A 20,958-nucleotide genomic window follows, 5' to 3' on the forward strand; every position below is an offset into this window, starting at 1 on the left:
TCTCAGGGTCATGAGTAAGCCCCACATTGGGCATGGAGTCTACTTTAAAAGAAAAAAAAAAGGACAGAAAACAAATTTTTTTTTTTTTTTTTAACAAACTTTAAAAGATTTAATAAATGGTTTGCTTTAGATCTCATTCACATTTTCTGACCGGAGAACTCCAAATCCCACTTAGATATTCCTGCTTATCCAAAAGCATACTGATGAAAGTAAACCAAGAAATGAGAGAAAATGATTATTGGATATATGTGGATTGACCTAGTTTATTCACCTCTGTAGTGGAAAAATAAGGAGAAATAAAGTATGTTTACAATAGCTAAAGTTTATGGAGAAGCACTGAAGCTGCTATCCCCAAATCACAAGTCTGATTCAAGAGAAGGAAAAAAGAAATGATGAAAAACATCTCATCACACAAAACTCAGTGTGGTGTCTCTGACAGTCACCAGCCAGCAGGGGAAAAAGAAGAAACCCATCCACTGGCTTTAGGATTTATTAAAGGCTGCCAGCACAGCCCATATCATCTCTGTGGCGCTGTGCTTTGTCCCCTCCACTTCAGGGTCCAGTTCTACTAGGTCCTTGGCTCGATTCATTGCCACATCATACTTGTCATCTGTCAGAGAGGAGAAGACATTCTCTAGCACATCAGAGGAGTGGGCTAGCACCAGGAGTGCTAGTGTTCGCTTGTCCATACGCTGAGGGTCATTTACCCACCGCTCTAGGACACTATCTTGAAGTTTTTTCACTAGTCGCTGTTTCTCTGTTGTATTGGTCACTGGATGAGTAGTCATGTCAAATAGGAGGAAATTCTGCTTCTCAGTGGTTAGAATACCCTTTTCTACTAGGTTCTTTGCAATTCGCTCTCTTACATTTCTCAGCTGGTACTGTAATTTGAAGGGGTTCCATGTCTCACCTTTGGGGAAAAAAAACAGAAGACTTGAACAACCCTATAAGCCAACTAGACCTATCAAGACATCTACAGAACATTCCATCCTAACAGCAGAATACATACCCTTCTCAAGTGCACATGGAACATCCTCCAAGATAGACCATATGTCAGGCCATAAAATCAACCTCAATAAACTTAAAAGAACTGAAAGCATCCAAAGAATACTATCCAACCAAAACAGATTAAATTAGAAATTAACAGACAAAAATTTGGGAAATTCAAAAATATGGTAATTAAACAACATATTCCTAAATAACCAATTGGTCAAAAAAGAAATCACAGGGAAATTTAAAAAATACTTTGATTTGCATGAAAATGAAAACACAACAGATCAAAATTATGGGCTGCAACTTAAAGCAGTGCCAATAGAGAAATTTATGACCCCAAATGATAAATTAGGGAGATGTCAGGGCACCTGGGTGGCTCAGTCGTTAAGCTTCTACTTTCGACGAGGGTCCTGAGATCAAGCCCTACATCGGGCTCCCTGCTCAGAGGGAAGCCTGCTTCTCTCTCCCCCTCCCCCTGCTGTGTTCCCTCTCTCACTGTGTTTCGTGTTTCTGTCAAATGAATAAATAAAATCTAAAAAAAAAAAAAAAAAAAAGACAGAAAGAAGAGGAGATGTCAAATCAATAACCTAACTTTCTACCTTAAAAAAGTAGAAAAAGAAGAGCATATTAAACATGAAAGAAGCAAAAGAAAGGAAATAATAAAGATTAGATAGGAGATAGAAACAATGAAAACAACAGAGGAAACCAATAAAATCAAAGTTCTTCATTGAAAAGATCAACAAATTGACAAACCTCGATGGACCAAGAAAAAAAGAGAGAAGACTCAAATTACTAAAATTAGGAATGAAAGAGGTAGCACCACCACTGACCTTAAAGAAATAAAAAAGGCAGTAAGAGGATACTATAAACAATAGTATGCCACAAATTAGATAACCTAGAAGAAATGGACAAATTCCTTGAAACACACAAATTACCTAAACTGACTCAAGAAGAGAAAATCTGAATATATCTGTAACAGTAAATAGATTGAATAAGTAATTTAAAACTCCCCCCAAAAAGTGTAGTTAAGATGGGTTATTGGTAATTTTATCAAATGTTTAAAGAATACTTATAAATAATTCTTCACAAACTCTTTCAAAAAAAACAGAAGAGAAAGGAACACTTCCTTAAGTGTTACTCTGATATCAAAACTAGACAAAGACATCACAAGAAAACTATAGATCAATATCCCTTATGAATATAGGTACAAAAATATTCCACAAAATACTAAAAAAAAAAAAAAAATCCAGCAACATGTAATAAACACCATGTAACAAAATTAGGCAGGACTTACCCAGAAATGCAAGGTTGTTTTAATATCCAAAAATTCAATTATGTAACACATCATATCAATAGAATGAAAAGCAAAAACCAAATGACCATCTCAATCAAGACACAAAAAGTATCTGACAAAATCTAACATGCATACATGATAAAAACACTCAACAAACTAGGAATAGGTAGACACTTCCTCAACCTGACAGAAGGCATTTACAAAGAACCCGCAACTAGTTTCATACTTAATGATGAAAAAGGCACTTAGCAGTGCCTGCTAAGATCAGGCACAAGACAAAAAATGCTATTTTCATCACTTCTATTTAGCACTGGAGATTCTAGCCAGGGCAATTAGGCAAGAAAAAGAAATAAAAGCATTCAGATCAGACAGGAAGAAGTTCAGCTATTTTTATTTTCAGATGACATGACCTCGTATACAAATCTTGTATACAGAAAAATCTAAGGAATCCACTTAAACTACTGCAACAAATACATTCAGAAAGGTTGCAGGATACAAGATTAATATACAAAAGTCAATAGAATTTCTATTCATTAGCAACAAATAATCTGAAAATAAAATTAAGAAAACAATTATATTTATAATAGCATCAAAAAGAACAGATATAGGAATATATTTAACAAAAGTAGTGTAAGACTTATACAATAAAAAATTACAAAATATCATTGAAAGAAATAAAGATTATCTAAATAAATGGAAAGACATCCCATGTTCATGGATTGGAAAACAATATTATTAAGGTACCAATACTCCCTCAAATTGATCTACAGATTCAATACAATTCCTATTAAAATCCTTCCTTGCTTTATTACAGAAATTGACAAGCTAATTCTATAATTCATATGGAAATGTGAAAGACCCAGCATAGCCAAAAAAATCTTGAAAAAGAAGAATAAAGTTGGAGGACTTGCACTTCCTGATTTCAAAACTACTATAAAACCAATATTAAAAAAAAAACCACAACAAAAAAACAAAACCTGCAATAATCAAGAGAGTGTGTTACTACATTAAGAATAGACATATAGATCAAAGATAGAATTTGAAAATAAACCCATACATTTATGGTCAAATAATTTTTGACAATGGTACCAAGATAAATCATAGGGAACAGAACAGTGTTAGGACAAACAGTGCCAGGACAACTGTATTTATATCTTCATGCAAAAGACTGAAGTTGGAGCTCTACCCCATAACATATACAATTAACTCAAAATAGACAATAGACCTAAATGAAATACATAAAGCTATAATTTCTTAGAAGAAAATGTGGGAATAAATTTTTTAAAAAGATTCTATTGGGGCGCCTGGGTGGCTCAGTGGGTTAAAGCCTCTGCCTTCGGCTCAGGTCATGATCCCAGGGTCCTGGGATCAAGCCCCGCATCGGGCTCTCTGCTCAGCAGGGAGCCTGCTTCCTCCTCTCTCTCTCTGCCTGCCTCTCTGCCTACTTGTCATCTCTGTCAAATAAATAAATAAAAAATCTTAAAAAAAAAAAGATTCTATTTATTTGAGAGAGAGAGAAAGAGCACGTGTGTGCAAGAGAGAATACATGAGTGGGAGGGGGAGGGGCAGAGGGAAAGGGAGAAGCACACTCCCTACTGAGCCGAAAGCCCAATGCAGGGCTCAATTCCCCATTCCCCAACCCCAGGATCATGACCTGAGCCAAAGGCAAATGCTTAAATGATTGAGCCACCCAGGCACCTCAGGAATAAATCTTCATGATGCTGGGTTAAGCAATCATTTCTTAGATATTACACAAGTAATAAAAGAAAAAAAGATTAATTGTAAAATATTAAAATTGAAAATTTTATGCTTTGAAAGACACTCTCAAGAAGTAAAAAACACAGAATGGAAGAAAAGTTTTGCAAATCCTGTGTATGATGAGATTTGTGTCTAGAATATATTTGAAAAGTACAACTCAATAGTAGAAATGGTAAACCTAATTAAAAAGTAGGTGGAGATGCCTGGGTGGGTTAAGGCCCCTGCCTTCAGCTTGGGTCACGATCCCAGGGTCTTGGGATCGAGCCCCGCATCGGGCCCTCTGCTCCGAGGAGGGCCTGCTTCCTCCTCTCTCTCTGCCTGCCTCCCTGCCTACTTGTGATCTCTCTCTCTGTCAAGTGAATAAATAAAATCTTTAAAAAGAAAAAAAAGTAGGTGAAGTATCTGAATAGACAATTCTCCAAAGAAGATATACAAATGACCATAAATACATAAAGATGGTCAGCATCATTAGTGTTAGGAAAATCCAAAAAAAAATCACAATGATATACTACTACTCTTTAGGATAGAGAAAATAAAAAAGGCAGAGAGTAACAAGTATTGATGAGAATGTGGAAGAATGAAAACTCATACATTGGTGTGGAAATATACAGTGGTGTAGCCACTTTGAAAAACTGGCCCCATCCCTGTCCTTAAGGTGTTTAAAATCTAGTATGGGGTGGGGCGCCTGGGTGGCTCAGTGTGTTAAGCTGCTGCCTTCGGCTCAGGTCGTGATCTCAGGGTCCTGGGATCGAGTCCCGCATCGATCTCTCTGCTCAGCAGGGAGCCTGCTTCCCTTCCTCTCTCTCTGCCTACTTATGATCTCTCTCTGTCAAATAAATAAATAAAATCTTTAAAAAAAAATCTAGTATGGGGTGATAGTGGGGAAACAAAAATAATATCTGAAGTGGGCCCTAATGACAAACTCAACTGGACATAGATGATAAGGTTATTTAAGTTGTTAATAATTGAGGTATGACATCAGAGATGATGAGAGTAGGAAGTGCCGACACTCACCTCTTCACCTAGACGATTATACTAGAACCTAGAATCTTTCTCTCTCTCTTTTTTTAAAATTAGGCTCCATGCCCAGGGTGGAGTCCGACACAGGGGTTGCACTCACAATCCTGAGATCAAGACCTGAGCTGAGATCAAGAGGGGATGCCTCACTGACTGAGCCACTCAGGAGCCCCTAGAATATATCCTTTTAATAACTATTTGGAACTCTGGAATCTATTTGAATGCTTATAGGTTCCAGGCCAAGGCTTGAGTGGCAAAATGTGGTTCATATTGGCCAATTTCAGCTATCAGCACAATAGTGGCTACTTAGCCCCTACCTCCCAGCCCCGTGAAAGGAACCAACAGGGAGAGCAATCTGGTTTTGGTGCAGCTTGCTGGAATCAGGGTGGGCAATAAGAACCTTGTCCCTGAAATATCAGGATCTGTGTTCTGATTATGGACTGTAGTTTCTCATGGCTGACATGAAATTAGAAGCTGGCTGCCACTGTTCAAATCCCTACCAGCAAAAGGGGCAGGGATTTAAAGGATATAAAAGATAAGCACTGTGGGGCTGTTTCAGTTTTTACATTAAAAAATGTATCCTCGCTCAGGATAAGATGTAACCTCACAAAAAACCCAAGCCTGAAGCTTTCTCCCCAGTCTGATCTACAGCACAAAGACACTGTGCAACAGCAAACACTGGGGAAAGGGGAGAATCTGATTTCCAAAATCACCACATTGTAAGAATCAAATGTTCCATTTTTAAGAAAAAACAAAACAAAACAAAACAACACACGAGGCATACAAAGAAAGAGGAAAGTATTACACATTCAAAGAAACAGAAGAAATGGACATAATATGTTCCTCAGAAAGTATAGATATCAAATTTACTAGACAAAGACTTGAAAACAACTGTCTTAAGATGTTAAAAGAGCTAAGAGAACACATGGATAAAGACAGGGAAACAACATATGAACAAAATGAGAATATTAATAAAGAGACAGAAATCAAGAAAAGGAACCAAAAAGAAAGTCTGGAGCTTAAATAATAGCTGAAATGGAAAATACATATATAGGGCTCAAAAGCAGAATTAAGTAGGTAGAAAAAGAATTAACAAACTCAAATGTAGGAAACTGAAATTATATAGTCTGGGGAACAGAAAGAAAACAAATGAGAAAAAGTAAACAGAACCTAAGGGACTTCCAGTACATCATCAAATGGACAAATATATGCATTGTGAGAATCCCAGGAGGAGAACAGAAAGGGGGCAGAAAGACTATCTGAAGAAATAATGGCTCAAAACATTCCAAATTTGGGGCGCCTGGGTGGCTCAGTGGGTTAAAGCCTCTGCCTTCGGCTCAGTTCATGATCCCAGGGTCCTGGGATTGAGCCCCACATTGGGCTCTCTGCTCAGCGGGAAGCCTGCTTCTACCTCTCTCTCTGCCTGCCTCTCTGCCTACTTGTGATCTCTGTCAAATGAATAAATAAAATCTTAAAAAAAAAAACAACATTCCAAATTTGACAAAGGACATGAATCTACAAATCAAAGAAGCTTAATGAACTCAATGTTAGATAAAGCATCCATACTGAGACATATTATAATCAATTATCAAAAGCCGAAGATAAAGAATCTTAAGAGCAGGAAGAGAGAAGTGAGTCATCATATACAAGGGATCCTTAGTAATATCAACAGATTTCTCATCAAAAAATTTGGAGGCCAGAAGGCAGTGGGCTGATATATTTAAAGATACAAAAGAAAAAAAACCCATCAAATGAGAATTCTATATTCAGGAAAACTGTACTTCAAAAATGAGGCAGAAATTAAGACTTTCTTACAGAACAAAAACCCAGGAAGTCTTTTACCACTAGACTTACCCTGCAAGAAATACTAAAAAGGAAGGGCTCGGTCTTGCTTTAGGCTCAGGTTGTAATCTCAGGATTGTGAGATCAAGCCCTACATCAGGTTCCATGCTCAGCATTGAATCTGCTTCTTTCCCTCTCCCCCTGTCCTTCCTCAGCTCAAGCCCGCACTCTAAGACAAATAAATAAATCTTAAAAAAAAAAAAAAAGAAAGAAAGAAATACTAAAAAGGAGTCCTGCAGGTTGAAATGAAGGGAAGCCAGACAGTAACTAGAAGCAATATGAAGAAATAAAGATCTCCGATAAAGGTAAATACATGTATAAATATAAAATGTGGTATTGGTTTGTACACTCCTTTTAATTTTCTATGCTTCTTTTTTTTTTTTTTTTAAGATTTATTTGAAAGAGAGAGTGCAAGTGAGTAAGCATGAGCAGGGGGAGGGGCAGAGGAAGAGGGAGAGAATCTCAAGCAGACTCCTTGCTTAGCATGGAACTGACTTGGGGCTTGGTCCCACAACCCCAAGATCAAGACCCAAGCTGAAATCAAGAGTCAGACACCCAACTAATTGAGCCACCCAGGCATCCCTATAAGCTTTAAAAGATAAATTCAGGGTGCCTGGGTGGCTCAGTGGGTTAAGCCTCTGCCTTCAGTTCAGGTCATGATCTTAGGGTCCTGGGATTAAGCCCCGAATCAGCCTCTCTGCTTGGCAGGGAGCCTGCTTCCTACTCTCTCTCTGCCTGCCTCTCTGTCTACTTGTGATCTCTCTCTCTGGCAAATAAATAAATTAATTAATTAAAAAAATAAAAGATAAGTACATTAAAAACACTTAATCTATGTTATTTGGCACACAGTGTATAAAGATATAATCTGTGAGATCAAAATATAAAGAGGGTGGGATAGAGCTTTATAGGCGCAGAATTTTTTTTTTAAAGCTTTTATTTATTTATTTGACTGAGAGAGAGGTCACAAGTAGGCACAGAGGCAGGCAGAGAGCGCAGGGGAATCAGGTTCTTGGCTGAGCAGAGAGCCCAAGGCAGGGCTTGATCCCAGGACACTGAGACCAGGACCTGAGCCGAAGGCGGAGGCTTTACCCACTGAGCCACCCAGCACCCCGGAGCAGAGTTTTTATGTTATTAAAGTTGGTATAAAATCAAATTAGGTTGTTAAAACTTTAGGATATTAAAGTCTACGGTAACAATAAAGAAAATACCTACATGAAAAAAAATGAGCGGGAATACAAATGTTTCACTACAAAAAATCGCCTAAACACAAAAGAAGATAGTAATACAGGAAATGAGAGACAAAAGTTATAGGTCATACAGCAAAGAAACAGCAAAACGCCAGAAGTATCTCTTTAGGAGTAATTATTTTTATTTAATTATTTTAAAAAGATTTTATTTATTATTTATTTGAGAGAGACTGAGCAAGAGAGAATGAGTGGGGGGAAGGGGCCAAGGGAAAGGAAGAAGCAGGCTCCCTGAGCCCAACATGGGGCTTGATCTCAGGACCCTGGGATCATGATCTGAGCTAAAGGCAGATACTTAACCAAATGAGCCACCCAGGCACCCCATGAGTAATTACTTTAAATGTAAACAGATTAAGCAATTCAACTACAAGACAAAGATTGGCAGAATGGGTTAAAAAACATCAACCAACTATATGTATCTATAAGAGACTCATCTTAGTCACATTATAGACCAAAACCCCTTATGAATATAGATGCAAAAATCCTTAATAAAATATTAGCAAATTGAAAACAACAGCATATTAAAAGGATTATTCACCATGAGCAAGTTAAATTCAACCCAGGAATGTAACATAAGAAAATCAAATGGGGAAAGGATTGGAATACTTTTTTCAAAGAAAATATAAAGATGGCCAACAGACACATGAAAAAGTGCTCAATATCACTAATCACCATGGATGTGCAAATCAATTCACAATGAAATATCACCTCACACCTGTTGGAGTGGCTATTACAAAAAAGACAAGAAATAACAAGTGTTAAAGAGGATGTGGAAAACAGACAGCATTTGTGCACTGTTGGTGAGAACGTAAATTGGTGCAGCCACTACAGAAAACAGTATGGAAGTTCCTAAAATGTTAAAAATAGAAATATCATGTGATCCAGCCATTCCACTTCTGGATATTTATTCAAAGAAAATGAAAATGCTAACTGGAAAAGATACATGCACTCTGATGTTAACTAAAGCATTATTTATAATAGCTGAGGCTATTGTATATGTCCATCAATAGATGAAAGGATAAAGAAAATGTGTGTGTATGTATGTACATATACATACACATATATGTATATATATACACACATACATATACATACATACACCACACACAATGAAATATTATTCAGTCATTAAAAAAAACTTGACATTTGCAATAACATGGATGGAACCTGAGGGCATTATGCTAAGTGAAATGAGTGAGACAGAGAAAGACAAATACTGTAATGATCTCACTTATAAACAGAATCTAAAAAACAAAAACCCAAATGGGGTACCTGGCTAACTCAGTCAGGGGAACATGTGACTCTTGATCTCAGGGCTGTAAGTCTAAGCTCCACAGTGAGTGTAAAGATTACTTAAAAGTAAAATCTTAAAAAATAAAACAAACCCAAAACACAAAACCAAAAGCTCACAGATACAGAGAACAGAGTGATGGTTGCCAGAAGCAAGGGATGGAGGGCAAAAATGGGTGAATGTAGTCAAAAGCTACAAACTTCCAGTTATAAAATAAATAATTCCTAGGGATGTAATACACAGCGCAGTGACTGTGGTTAATAACACTGTATTGTATATTTGAAAGTTGCTAAGAGAGATCTTAAAATTTCTCAACACAAGAAAAAAAATGTGTAACTATATGTGGTGATGGATGTTAAGTAGACATATTGTGATCACTTCACAATATACACCAATCCTGAATCCAGAATCAATGTGTTCTAAACCTTAAATGAATATAATGTTCTATGTCAGTTATACCTCAATAAAAAATAATCAAATAATGTTAGGAGTAATTAATATCACATTAATAGAGTGAAAGAAAAAAGCCATATAGTCATCTCATTTGACTCAGAAAAGACATTTGGGAAAAATGAAGACACTTTCAAAGAAAAAAAAAAAAAGAACATACTTTCATGATTAAAAACTCCCAGAAAACTAGGGATGAAAGGAAAATTTCTCAACATCATAAAGGATATTTATGAAAAATCCATAGCTACTGTCCCATTCAATAGTGAAACATTTGTCACATTCACATAGTGAAAAACAGTGAAAAGCTTTTCCTCAGAGGTCATGAACAACGTAAGGATGACGGCTTTCACCACTGCTAGTCAAACCTGAGCTATTAAGAAGGGAAAAAAGATGAAAGTCATCCAGATTGGGAAGGAAAATAAAACTATATTTGCACATGACATGATCCAAGCTGACCCTTGAACAACCTGGGAGTTAGAGGTTGGTCTAAAATCTGTGTGTAACTTTTAATTCCTTAAAAACTTAACTACTGAAGCACCTGGGTGGCTCAGTGGGTTAGGCCTCTGCCTTTGGCTTGGGTCATGATCTCAGGGTCCTGGGATCGAGCCCTGAGTCAGGCTCTCTGCTTAGCGCAGAGCCTGCTTCCCCCCGTCTCTCTCTCCCTGCCTCTCTGCCTGCTTGTGATCTCTGTCTGTCAAATAAATAAATAAAATCTTAAAAAAAATACCAAAGCAACTTAACTACTAATAGCCTAGACTGAAAGCCTTATTGATAACATAAACAGTCAATTAACACATATTTACATATGTATTAAATACTGTATTCTTATAATAAACTAAATTACAAAAAATGAAATACTAAGAAAATCTTAAGGAAAATACATTTAGAGTAATGTACTGTATTTATTGCAAAAAAAAATCCATGTATACATGGACCTGCATGGTTCAAACCCATGTTGTTCAAGAGTTAACTGTAAAGAAAATCCCAAAGAAAGCACAAAAATGCTACTAGAGCTAATAAACTAATTCAGCTAAGGTACAGGGGACAAGAAAAACACAGAAATATCAGTTGTTTCTACATACTGGTAAAGAACAAAGGAAATTAAGAAAGTAGTTCCAGGGCGCCTGGGTGGCTCAGTGGGTTAAGCTGCTGCCTTTGGCTCAGGTCATGATCTCAGGGTCCTGGGATCGAGTCCCGCATCGGGCTCTCTGCTCGGCAGGGAGCCTGCTTCCCTCTCTCTCTCTGTCTGCCTCTCCATCTACTTGTGATTTCTCTCTGTCAAATAAATAAATACAATCTTAAAAAAAAAAAAAAAAGAAAGTAGTTCCATTTATAATAGTGCCTAAAAGAATTAAATACTTAGGAATAAGGCTCACCAAGGAGGTGAAAGATTTATATGCTGAAAACTATAAAATATTGCTGAAAAACATTAAAGATGGAAAGACATCCCATTCTGATTGACAGGCAGACTTGACATTGTTAAGATATCAATATCACTCAAGGAGATCTACAGGTTCAACACAGTCCCTAATAAAATTCCAATAGCCTTTCCCACCAAAATGGAAAAGCCAATTCTCAAATTCACACAGTGAGTGAATTACGTGAGACCCAGGATAGCCAAAATAATCTTACTTTAATTTAATTTTATTAATTTTATTTCTTAAAAATAATTTATTTATTTATTTGACAGAGAGATCACAAGTAGGCAGAGAGGCAGGCAGAGAGAGGGGGGAGGCAGGCTCCCTGCTGCGCAGAAAGCCCGATGTGGGGCTTGGGGTTCATTCTTAGGACCCTGAGATCATGACCTGAGCCAAAGGCAGAGGCTTAAGCCACTGAGCCACCCAGGCTCCCCCAAAATAAACTTGAAAAAGAATAAAGTTGTGGGACTCATACTTCCCAACTTCAAAACTTACTATAAAGCTATAGTAAGTAAAACAGTATGGTATTGGCATAGGACAAACATAGATCAATGCAACAGAACAGACAGCCCAGAAATAAATCCTCACATCTATGACCAACTGATTTTCAACAAGGTTGCTAAGACTATTCAATGGGGAAAGGGCAGTCTTTTCATGGATATGAGGCCAAAAGAGTAGGCAACAAAAGAAAAAAATAGATAAACTGGATTTCATAAAAACTAAGAATTTTTATGCAACTAGGACTACTATCAAAGAAGTTGAAAAGACAACCTACAGAATAGGAGAAAATATTGGTAAATGACAGATCCGGTAAGGGATTAATATCCAGAAAATATAAGAACTTCTAAAACTCAACAATAATGACAATAACAGGGAGCCATCAGGGTGGCTCAGTTGGTTAAGTTGTCCGTCTTTGGCTTAGGACATGATTTTGGGGTCCTGAGGTTGAGTCCTGCATTGGGCTCCCTACTCAGTGGGGAGTCTGTTTTTCCCTCTCTCTGTGTGTTCCCTAATGTGCACACACTCTCTCTCTCAAATAAATAAATAAAATCTTTAAACAAAAACAGTAACAATAGAACCCAATTAAAAAAAATGGGCAGGGCGCCTGGGTGGCTCAGTGGGCTAAAGCCGCTGCCTTAGGCTCAGGGCTCGATCTCGGGCCTGGGATCGAGCTCCTCATTGGCTCTCCACTTGGCGGGGAGTCTGCTTCCCCCTCACTCTCCCTGCCTCTTTGCCTACTTGTGATCTCTGTCTGTCAAATAAATAAATAAAATCTTTAAAAAAAAAAAAAGGGCAAAGGACTTGAATAGACATTCTTCCAAAAAAGATATACAAATGGCCATTAACCTATGAAAAGATGCTTATCATTGGTCATTAGGGAAAAGGCTCATCATTGGTCATTAGGAAATGCAAATCAAACCAACAAAGAGATATCCCTTCATGCCTACTAGGGGAGCTACAATAAAAAACAAACTAAAACAAAAAATAGAGTAAGTGTTGATGACAATGTTGAAAAACTGGAACACCCATGTAAGGCTGGTAAAAGTGTAAAAGGGTATTTTCTCCATAGAAAATAGTTTTGTGGTTTCTCAAAACATAGAACTATCTTACTACCCAGAAATTCTACTCCTAGGTATGTATCTAAAAGAATGGAAAGCAGGGACTTGAATAGATATTTGTATATTAATGTTCATAGCAGCATTATCCACAATAGCTAAAAGGCAGAAACAACCCAAGGGTCCATCAACAGATGAATTAAAAAAAAAAAAGGCAGATTCAAACAATGGATTATTATTTGGCCATAAAAAGGAATGAGATTTTGATGTATATTACCACATGACCAGGTCGTGAAAACATTATTCTTAATGAAATAAGACACATATAAAAAGACAAATGTTGTATGATTCCACTTACCTGAGTTACCTAGTACAGGCAAATTCATAAAGACAACAAGTAAAAAAAGGATTGCCAGAGAATGGGGGGTGGGAAGAAAGAAGGATGTTTGGGATGATGAGAAAGCTTTGGGTATAAAGAGAGGTAATGGTTACATAAAACCTTGATTGTATTTAATGTCACTGAATTATACATATATTAATGGTTAAGACAATAAAGATTATGTTATGTGTACTTTACAATAAAGTTAATTATATACCCAAAAGAAATTAAAACACATCCATAAAAAACATGTCTGTGAATGTTCACAGCAGCATTATTCATAATAGCCTAAAAGCAGAAATAACCGCATGTCTATCAACTGATTAATCAATGAATAAATGTGGTACATCTATACAATGAAATATTATTTAGTGATAAAAAGGAATCAAAGTAAAACTGGGAAAGTTCTAATAAGATTGGTGGAGAGTATCAATGTCAATATCCAATGGGTCATATTTATACTACAGTTTCGTAAAAAGTTTTCACTGGGGGCTTTTGGGTAGAGTGTATAAGGGATCTCTCAATATTATTTCCTATAACTGTGTGTAAATCTACAAATACCTCAATAAAAATTTCAATTAAAAAAATTGTCACAGAAGGTGACACTGGCTGTGATCTCAAAGTGTCCTGCTTTCTCCTAAAATTTTATGCCACAGATCTACTTATTTATATTAAAGTTTTTGAACTTGCCCTTAGGAAAAAAAGAGGATGAAGTACTGGTACATGCTAAAACATGGATCAACCTTAAAACTATTATATCTTAAGCCAGTTATAAAAAAAAGTTGATACAAAAAATTTATATGAAATATCTAGAATAAGCAAATCTATAGAGACAAAATGTAGATTAGTGGTTGCCTAGAGCAGGACAGGAGGCTTGGGAAAAACTGCTAATAAACATGGGGTTTGTTTTTGGGGTGATGAAAATGTTCTAAATTTAGATTGTGATGATGGTTGCAAAATTGTGTGAATATACTAAAATCCATTTAATTGTGTACTTTCCATGGGTCAACTATATGGTATATGAATTATGTTATCAATAAAGATGTTAGAAATTTTTCTTGTGAAGAATACTGTTAGAGAGCTTATGGGGTGGGGTGGCAGAACTAAGATGAAACTTTGGAAAATTCTATGTATTGATTAACCATGCCTTTTCTGTCCCTCTTTAATACAGTTACGCAGTGAACCATATACTTCTTACCCAGCAGCTTGAATTCCTGTACTCCTTTTCTTGAACTAGTAGGATAAAGATTAAAAAGTGTGGGATTTTTTAACCATTTTACCTGTGAGTAGCTCTATCCACGTCTGGACGGTTTCTGTGGGTTCAGTTGCTTTGATGTGTTTGAGAGTTTCATCCAGCAAAACATCCCCTGTTGGGCTATCTGACTTTAGAAGTACCTTTAAAGGAAGAGTCAAGGGTCCCTGGTTCATTTACTTAATTCAAATGAAAATATTTCAGTGTGCCATATATAGATTATTGGTTAAGTGTTACAGGAAATGCAAAGCATTCAAGAAGTTTAAAATCCAGCATGGCATAATAGTAAGAGGACAAAAATAACATTTGAAGTGGACCCTAGGAACAAACTGGATATAAATGATCATGTAGAAAATATGCAATAATAACTCTCTGGGTCTGGAATACCAACTTTAAAAAAATATATTTTATTTATTTATTTGAGAGTGAGAAAGAAAATGAGCAGGGGGGAGGGGCAGAGGGACAGGAAGAAGCAGACTCCCTGGTGAGCAGGGAGCCTGATGCGGGGCTCCATCCCAGGTCCCCAGGATCATGACCTGAGTCAAAGGCAGATAACCAACTGAGCCACCCATGTGGCCAGAGCATGTGACTCTTGATCTCAGGGTTGTGAGTTCAAGCCCCACACTGGGGATAGAGCCTCCTGGTGATACCTAAAGAATGTCATTTTGGTAGAGTTCTGAGTATGACAGTGATGTTATGAGTGGAAAAAATAAGTAGTAAAAAATGGAAACAGGAGTAGAACTCATATGGTGGACTGGACTCGCTTATAAACGGAGGAGAAAAATCTAATGGTTATCTGAGCATGACTAGGGTTAAACAAAGACTCACCTGACCCATATGTTTGCCCTCCTCCTATATAAAACTCTATTTCATAATGTTATAGTTATAGAGGGAGTAATAACAGCATGCTAAAGTGATTTTTCTATATAAAAAAGATAAAACCATAACCTCCTTCTAATTTTGTAGATGATGGATATTTGAATTTATTCCTCTGCTATAGGTTAACTAAAACTGTTAGATAATGGCACAACTGTCAGTGATACTTATCTTGTCTCACTATTCAGATCTTCCCATTCCCCCCAGGGGTACCTGGGTGGCTCAGCTGGTTAAGCCTCTGACTCTTGGTATTAGCTCAGGTCTTGATCTCAGGGTCATGAATTCAAGGCCCTCAAAAACAAACAAACGAACAAACAAAACTTCCCATTCCTCCAAAATGGACCATTGGTACCTGCCCTTTCGTAAGTTAGGAGGATGTCCACAGAGGTGCTATACCTTTCTATCCAGTAGTCGCTTCTTACGCATTGTGGGGGGTTCCAGATAGATTCGACCCCGCATTGCCAGCTCTATCAGGATACCCCCTCGTAGGCCAGATGATATGCAGTCATTCCAGAAAGATGTGTAACCCTAGAAAAGGCAAAAGAGAAGACAATGTTCTGAAAGGGTATGGACTTGCAGCAAGCATCTTAAAGATGGTTCACCTTTTTTTTTGTTCAAAAGATTTTATTTGTTATTTGACAGAGAGAGCGTGAGATAGGGAACACAAGCAGGGGGAGAGGGAGAGGAAGAAGCAGGCTTCCCGCTGAGTAGAGAGCCTGATATGGGACTCAACCCCTAGTACCCTGGGATCATGACCTGAGCCAAAGGCAGATGCTTAACAACTGAGCAACCCAGGCACCCAATGGTTCACCTTTTTGTGATTCATTTCATGTCAGGTGACATGAACTCAAAGCATAGAATAAGAATGGAATCTCTCTTTAATCCCCTTAATCTAAACCCCCCAAATAAGGTTTTCTGTCTGACTTTTAGCTCTGTGTGAATTCCTGTGGTTCAGTTGTTAGTTGATAACTGGCAAGTCAAATTTTAATTTTTGAGAAGAATTTTGGCTTCTTGGAAAGCTATTTTATTGGGTGGTGTGGTAGAAATCCAGCTCTGCCACTGACTGGTTAAGTGCCTTGGTATGTTATTTAGCCATTTTCAAGTGCAATGTCCTCATCTGTAAAACAGGGACACTGATATCTTTCTAAGTTTGCTGTGAGGAATAAATTGGATGTTACATATAAGAAGGCATTTAGTAGAGTGCCTGGCATATAGTAGCCACTTAAATTACTAGTTTCCCTTCCCTGGAAGCTATACAAAGACATAGAAGAAATAACCACTGTCTTAAGGAACCAAAAAATCTAACTGGAAATACCATGCAAATGTGAGGAAAATTCTGTGATAATATAAATTTTAAATAAAAGCTCAATTGAAAAAGCAGCAGCAGAAGGCAAAAATTTGGTTTAGAGGATAGTTTTTCAAATTATAAATCACTTTTAGGCTAGTCAGAAACTTTTATGGGATTTGAACTGGGGTTTAAAGAATAGGCTGAATTTTTCAGAGAAGGGAAGGTTTTCTGGATGAAGATAAAGGAAATCATCCAAATTCTACTATTTTTCAAAAGGGCATTCTAAGTAAAAGTTTAAAGGAAAAAGACATCAAATATGTTTAGAGATCTACTCAAGGACATATCAAGTTGATTGGGGCCAAGCTGTGGAAAGCCTCGATGCTCTGAACTTTTACTAAAGGCAATATTGAATCCTGAAGGTTCTGAGCAAGGAGTTACAATTAACACAAGAAGAACTGTTAAAGAGTTAATAGACTAACTGTTCAACATTCCAGCCATTTTTAGGTGTAGCACTCCCTCTAATGGAAGAGAAGCTGGATGAGATGTTGGCAGGGAAGTTCTAGCATAGCTTTAAAGCATCACCTTTAATGGTTACTACATAAATCACTATTTTAAAAAGATTTTATTTACTTATTTACTTAATTTTTAATTTTTTAAAAAACAAGCTCCACGCTGAATGTGGACCTGGAACTCATGACCCCAAGATCAAGGGCCTCATGCTCCACCAACCATGCCAGTCAGGTGCTCCATAAATCACTATTAATAGTAGTAATATATAATATTTATTGGATACTTATTATACAGATTTGCGTTCAGCTTTTTTGTATGCACGATCTGATCACATCTTCACAACAACCATATAAGGGAAGTACTACTATCCACATTTTAAAGATGAGGAAACTAATGGAGGTTCTGTGACACGCCAGGGGTTACAAAGCTAAACAGTGGCAAAGAATTAAAAACATTTTTTTAATACCATTTTCCTCTTTATTGGTTTAGAAGTTATGCACTCTCTTCTCGTTAGCAAAGTTATCCTTGAAATTTTAACATGCATGACAACTTAAAATTAATACATCTAATTAGTTTTAAATGAATCAATATTTAACCAGTCTTCCATTTGACCAATATATATTTTTTTAAAGATTTTATTTATCTATTTGTCAGAGAGAGAGCGAGCGAGAGCGAGCACAGGCAGACAGAGTGGAAGGCAGAGTCAGAGGGAGAAGCAGGCTCCCTGCGGAGCAAGGAGCCCGATGTGGGACTCGATCCCAGGACGCTGGGATCATGACCTGAGCCGAAGGCAGCTGCTTAACCAACTGAGCCACCCAGGCGTCCCCCATTTGACCAATATTTTATCTTTTACCTCACGTTAGACATTATTATTAGCATTATCATTATATTATACAGGTAGCACTTGTTTAGATTTACGCAGATGCTTGTCAATATCTTTGCTCACCATTACTATCTGCATCTTAGACCTCCTCTCTGGTACCATTTTCCTTCTTCCTAAAGCAGAATTTCCTTAAGTGAAAGTCTGTTGGAGACAAATTATTTTATCCGAAAGGTCTTTACTTAACATTGTTTTTGTTTTTTAAGATTTTTTAATATTTTATTTATTTGAGAGAGAGAGAGAGAATGAGAGAGAGAGACTGAGCATGAGGAGGGGGTAGAGAGAAGCAGACTCGCACTGATCAGGGAGCCAGATACAGGACTTGATCCCGGGACTCTGGGTGGCCTGAGCCACCCAGGCACCTTCAACATTGTTTTCTAAAGCTAAGTTCCTTGGGGCGCCTGGGTGGCTCAGCCATTAAGTGTCTGCCTTCGGCTGGGATCGAGCCCTGCATCAAGCCCCACATCGATCCACGCATGGAGCTCAGTGGGAAGCCTGCTTGTCCCCATCCCACTCCCCCTGCATGTGTTCCCTCTCCCACTGTCTCTCTCTCTGTCAAATAAATAAATAAATAAATAAATAAATAAATAAATAAATACCTTTAAAAAAAGATAGTTTCTCATGTCAAAATGGATTAAAGATCTGAATAGAAAATAAAAAATAATAAATATGGTTTTTCTGGACATAACAATCCTGGCTGATAGTTTTCTCGTAGCACACTGAAGATATTAAGCCCTCCACTTCCAGCTTCCATTGTTGCAGGGAGAAATATATCATTCTTTTGATTGTGGTTGCTTGTAGATGATTTGTCTTTTTTCCATAGGTCCCTCACAATCTTCTCTCTTGGTGTTTTGTAATTTGATGATTGCGTGACTGTGTGTGAATTTACTTATCCTGCTTGGCATATGCTTCCTGCATTTGTAGGTCCATTTCTTACTCTTCAAAAATTCTCATTCTTTTTTTTTTAAAGATTTTATTTATTTATTTATTTATTTTTTATTTACTTGAGAGAGAGAGAGTGAGAAGGTGAGAGAGGAGAAGGTCAGAGAGAGAAGCAGACTCCTCATGGAGCTGGGAGTCCGATGCGGGACTCGATCCCGGGACTCCAGGATCATGACCTGAGCCGAAGGCAGTTGTCCAACCAACTGAGCCACCCAGGCGTCCCCAAAAATTCTCATTCTTAATTCTTAAAAATTTTAGCTCTCCTCCATTTCCTTTATTTTTCCCTTCTGGGACATCAGTCTTTCTGTCTTTTAATCTTTTATATTTTCCATTTCTTTTGTCTCTAAATTGCTTTCTGAAGAGTTCATATCTGGCTTCCAATTTACTCTCTCCATCTGTAACTAATATGCTAAACTAACCACAAGATTTTGATTACAACTTTGATTTTTTTCATTTCTAAAAGTTCTATGTAGTTATTTTTCACATTTGCTTGGTCATTTGTGATCATTTCTTTTTGTTGTTCATTTTGTGATTCTTTTATTTCTTTAAAAGGTCATATAGATATTGGGGTACCTGGGTGGCTCAGCGGGTTAAGCCTCTGCCTTTGGCTCAGGTCATGATCCCAGAGTCCTGGGATGGAGCCACGCATTGGGCTCTCTGCTCAGCAGGGAGCCTGCTTCCCCCTCTTTCTGTCTCTGCCTGCCTCTGCCTACTTGTGATCTCAGTCTGTCAAATAAATAAATAAAATCTTAAAAAAAAATAAAAGGTCATAGATATTTTATGTTGTCTGATCATTTTAATATGTGAGGTCCATGAATGACCTATTATTTGTGATTTCTGCTGAATCTTTGTCATGGGTATTTGATTCTTTGTATGTTTGATATTTGATTAAGTGGCCCATATTTGGGCACCTGGGTGGTTCAGTGGGTTAAAGCCTCTGCCTTCAGCTCAGGTCATGATCCCAGAGTCCTGGGATGGAGCCACGCATTGGGCTCTCTGCTCAGCAGGGAGCCTGCTTCCTCCCCTCTCTCTGCCTACCTCTCTGCCTACTTGTGATCTCTGTCTGTCAAATAAATAAATAAAATCTTAAAAAAAAAAAAAAAGAAGTGGCTCATATTAAATTTTTTTGTGACTCTCTGCGATCCTGAAGGCCTAAATTAAAGACACCTTCTTTCAGAGAGGAAGATCTGTATTTGCTTCTGCTGAGAGTCAGGCATGAGGGGATTGGGGGACTGCCACACAACTGGGGCCAGAATTTTATTTTTTTACAAGATTTTAAGTAATCTCTACATCCAACCTGGGGCTTGAACTCACAAGATCAAGAGTCTCATGTTTCAGTGAGCCACCTGGGTGCCCTCTACTGGGACCACATTTAAATCTAGCTTCCCCATTTTATCTCAACTCTGAGGTTTATTCCTGACTATCCAATTCCCAGATATCAGGACTGATTTGATAATTTGTCCTGGGGCAATCTGGATTTCATGTTTGTTTATTGCTCATCTCTACGATTTTAAGTTTGGTGTTTGTTTGGTGACCCTGAAAATTTCTTACTTTCCAAAGGCCCAATAGTACTTAGAAATTATGTTTATTCAAGACTCAATATCTGATCACTATACTGCCAGATACAGTGATCTTCTAATTCCAGTTTTCCCATTATAACCAGGATGATCTTTATGCTCAAATCTAATGATATAACTCCCTTCCACTCTACTTAAAAATCTTTCAAAACTCCTCCCAGTCAAGTCCAAATTCCTTAGTATAATGCTCAAGCCAAGAGGCTACTCACTGGTTTCTCCCTGGCCTCGTTCCCATAGAACACTATGCTCAGCTTTCCAGAACTATTTTTAAGTTTATTTTATTAGTAATCTCTAAACCCAATGTGAGGCTCAGACTCAAGACCCTGAGATCAAGAGCTGCATCCTCTCAGATTGAACCAGCCAGGGACCCCCAGAACTATCTTAAGTACTC

At 37.5% G+C, this 20,958-nt stretch overlaps 1 protein-coding gene across 2 annotated transcripts in view; it reads right to left on the reverse strand.

Moving 5' to 3' along the window:
- Positions 1-245: 245 nt before the first annotated feature.
- GOLPH3L (golgi phosphoprotein 3 like) overlaps positions 246-20,958 on the reverse strand; it is a 40,809-nt gene continuing 20,096 nt past the window's right edge. For both annotated transcript variants that reach the window (XM_032302194.1, XM_032302195.1), the window contains 3 exons: positions 15,767-15,898; positions 14,523-14,637; positions 246-910 (listed from right to left, as the gene is read on the reverse strand). In XM_032302194.1, coding sequence (XP_032158085.1) covers positions 483-910; positions 14,523-14,637; positions 15,767-15,898 — 675 coding nt within the window. In that variant the 3' untranslated portion in view covers positions 246-482. The remainder of the gene's footprint in view (positions 911-14,522; positions 14,638-15,766; positions 15,899-20,958) is intronic.

Source organism: Mustela erminea, chromosome 10 (assembly GCF_009829155.1).
Source record: "Mustela erminea isolate mMusErm1 chromosome 10, mMusErm1.Pri, whole genome shotgun sequence".
Lineage (NCBI taxonomy): Eukaryota > Metazoa > Chordata > Mammalia > Carnivora > Mustelidae > Mustela > Mustela erminea.